The sequence below is a fragment of the Mustelus asterias genome, unplaced genomic scaffold, assembly GCF_964213995.1.
Source record: "Mustelus asterias unplaced genomic scaffold, sMusAst1.hap1.1 HAP1_SCAFFOLD_903, whole genome shotgun sequence".
Taxonomy (NCBI): domain Eukaryota; kingdom Metazoa; phylum Chordata; class Chondrichthyes; order Carcharhiniformes; family Triakidae; genus Mustelus; species Mustelus asterias.
Window position 1 is genome coordinate 136,401 of NW_027590849.1, and position 3,323 is coordinate 139,723.

The window sequence follows — 3,323 nt, forward strand, 5'->3', positions numbered from 1 at the left end:
TCTCCCTCTCTCTGTCTCCCCCCCTCTCTCTGTCCCCCCTCCCTCTCTCTCTGTCTCCCCCCCTCTCTCTGTCTCCCCCTCTCTCTGTCTCCCCCTCTCTCTTTGTCTCCCCCCTCTCTCTCTGTCTCCCCCTCTCTCTCTGTCTCCCCTCTCTCTCTCTGTCTCCCCCCTCTCTGTCTCCCCTCTCTCTCTCTGTCCCCCCCTCTTTCTTTCTGTCTCCCCCCCTCTCTCTCTCTGTCTCCCCCTCTCTCTCTGTCTCCCCCATCTCTCTGTCACCTCCCTCTCTCCCTCTCTCTGTCTCCCCCCCCTCTCTCTGTCCCCCCTCTCTCTCTCTCTCCCCCCTCTCTCTGTCTCCCCCCTCTCTCTGTCTCCCCCTCTCTCTGTCTCCCCCTCTCTCTGTCTCCCCCTCTCTCTTTGTCTCCCCCTCTCTCTGTCTCCCCCTCTCTCTTTGTCTCCCCCCTCTCTCTCTGTCTCCCCCTCTCTCTCTGTCTCCCCTCTCTCTCTCTGTCTCCCCCCTCTCTCTCTGTCTCCCCCTCTCTCTCTGTCTCCCCTCTCTCTCTCTGTCCCCCCCCTCTCTCTCCCCTCTCTCTCTCTCTCCCCTCTCTCTCTCTGTCTCCCCCCTCTCTCTCTCTGTCTCCCCCCTCTCTCTCTCTGTCTCCCCTCTCTCTCTCTCTGTCTCCCCTCTCTCTCTCTCTCTCTGTCTCCCCTCTCTCTCTCTGTCTCCCCTCTCTCTGTCTCCCCCCTCTCTCTCTCTGTCCTCCTCTCTCTCTGTCTCCCCCTCTCTCTCTGTCTGTCTCCCCCCTCACTCTCTCTGTCCTCCTCTCTCTCTCTGTCTCCCCCCCTCTCTCTCTCTGTCTCCCCCCTCACTCTCTCTGTCTCCCCCCTCTCTCTCTCTGTCCTCCTCTCTCTCTCTGTCTCCCCCCTCTCTCTCTGTGTCTCCCCCCTCTCTCTCTGTGTCTCCCCCCTCTCTCTCTGTGTCTCCCCCCTCTCTCTCTCTGTCCTCCTCTCTCTCTGTCTCCCCCCTCACACTCTCTGTCCTCCTCTCTCTCTGTCTCCCCCCTCTCTCTCTGTCTCCCCCCCTCACTCTCTCTGTCCTCCTCTCTCTCTGTCCTCCTCTCTCTCTCTGTCTCCCCTCTCTCTCTCTGTCTCCCCCCTCTCTCTCTGTCTCCCCCTCTCTCTCTCTGTCTCCCCCCTCTCTCTCTCTCTGTCTCCCCCCTCTCTCTCTCTGTCTCCCCCCTCTCTCTCTCTCTGTCTCCCCCCTCTCTCTCTCTCTGTCTCCCCCCTCTCTCTCTGTCTCCCCCCTCTCTCTCTCTGTCTCCCCCCTCTCTCTCTCTGTCTCCCCCCTCTCTCTCTCTCTGTCTCCCCCCCTCTCTCTCTGTCTCCCCCTCTCTCTCTCTGTCTCCCCCCTCTCTCTCTCTCTGTCTCCCCCCTCTCTCTCTCTCTGTCTCCCCCCTCTCTCTCTCTCTGTCTCCCCCCTCTCTCTCTGTCTCCCCCTCCCCTCTCGCCCCCCCTCGCTGCACAGTCTCTCCATCGCCCTCGACTGCGCTGTGATGGGGGTGGGATTGTGGGGATGTGAGGTATTCCGCGTTCTCACCTTTGTTTACACCGTGCCGTGTCCCGTGTCCCGTTCTGAGGGAAGTGATCGCTGCCTCTCGGCCTTTGGTCCTGTCGCTGTGCCGGACCTGCCTCCCGCCGTGGTGGCGATGCCTGGTCCAGGGGCCGAGGAGGGGCTGCGGGAGGCGGCCCCGCGTTGCCGGCTCTTCAGGTACTCCTTGTAGTTCTTGGTGAGCAGGGTGTAGAGGAGGGGGTTGACGCAGCTGTTGCCGTAGGTCAGGCAGGTGACCAGGTCATTGATGCGGCTCTGGGTACTGAAGGAGAGGCGGAAGGCTGGGGCGTACAGGGGGAAGAGCTGCCATACCCAGAATGGCAGGAAGCACGCCCAATAGGTCAGCACGATGGCAAAGACCAGGCCCACCACCTTGAGGCGGGGTGAGCGGCGAACCGGCGCCCGGGTCTGGGCCTTCCAGTAGGCTCGGGCCAGGCCTGCGTACAGGTAGCCAATGAGCAGGCCGGGGCCTAGGAAGCTGGTGCCAAAGAGGAGGGTGAGGTAGAGGCGGCTGTCCTCCTCACTCCAGCCGGGTGTGCAGAGACGCCTGGCTGGCCCGTCCTCCAGCACCCTCTCCTCCAGCTGGATCGTCACCATCATGGGCAGGGTGAGGGCTAACGACGCCAGCCAGACCAGGGCTGCCAACAGCCTGCGGGGAGTCCGCGCCCGGCCCCGGGCAGACTGGAGGGGGCGGGTGACGGCCGCGTGGCGCTCGCAGCTCATCAGGGCCAGGGTGAAGATGCTGGCGTGCATGGTGAGCAGGTCGAGTGCCAGCAGGGCCCGGCAGCCCGCCTCGCCAAAGGCCCAGTCCTTCACCAGGCTGTTGTAGACAATGAAGGGCACGGTGGATAGGTACAGGAGGTCAGCCAGAGCCAGGTTCACCACGTGGATGTACATGGAGGCGCTTGGTCGCAGAGCTCGACACATCAGCACCAGCGTGTAGATATTGCCCGCCGAACCCGCCAGGCACATCAGGGACAGGACGGCGCCAATGAAGGCGGGCACTGCCAGTCCCTCCCCGGGGGGTTGCAGGGGGAGCGACAGGTTGAGGAGGGAGCCCGAGGTGTTGCCGTCCTCCATGACTGAACCAGTGCGCAGTCGATCGCCTCCCGATGGGAAATGCCACAGCCAGCGTTGACTCGGAGCCCCTTCCTGGAGTCCCGGGAGCGCTAACACATCACGCCGACTCACCCCTCTCGCCAACTTCAGCCCCCCCCAGTCTTTCCCTCTCCAAATATTCTCCCAGGTCGGACTCGGGGCGAGCGAGCTCACACTTGGCTCGGGATTTCTGTGCAGTCTTCTGATCCTACAGCACTCCACTCTCTCTCTCTCGCTCGCACTCTCTCTGCTTCTCTACTCTGCTCTGTCCCACCACCATCCCAGACATTCCTGACTCCCCACTGATCTAGGCAGAGACCCAGCCGCTGATGTCAATACAGGAGATGGACAGACACGCGCAGAGAGAGAGAGAGAGAGAGAGACAGAGTAAAAACACCTGCTAAACTGCAGTGAGACTGAGGGAGAGAGGGACAGAGAGAGGGAGACAGAGAGGGACAGAGACAGAGCGACAGAGACAGAGCGACAGAGACAGAGCGACAGAGACAGGGCGACAGAGACAGAGCGACAGAGACAGAGTGACAGAGACAGAGACAGAGTGACAGAGACAGGGCGACAGAGACAGAGTGACAGAGACAGAGCGACAGAGACAGAGTGACAG

The 3,323-nt window shown here is 62.1% G+C and overlaps 1 protein-coding gene across 1 annotated transcript; it reads right to left on the reverse strand.

Moving 5' to 3' along the window:
* Window positions 1-1,600: 1,600 nt before the first annotated feature.
* On the reverse strand, window positions 1,601-2,686 carry LOC144487589 (urotensin-2 receptor-like). Its single transcript, XM_078205673.1, has one exon. It carries the CDS (start codon window positions 2,684-2,686, stop codon window positions 1,601-1,603), a length of 1,086 nt encoding a protein of 361 aa, XP_078061799.1.
* Window positions 2,687-3,323: the final 637 nt, after the last annotated feature.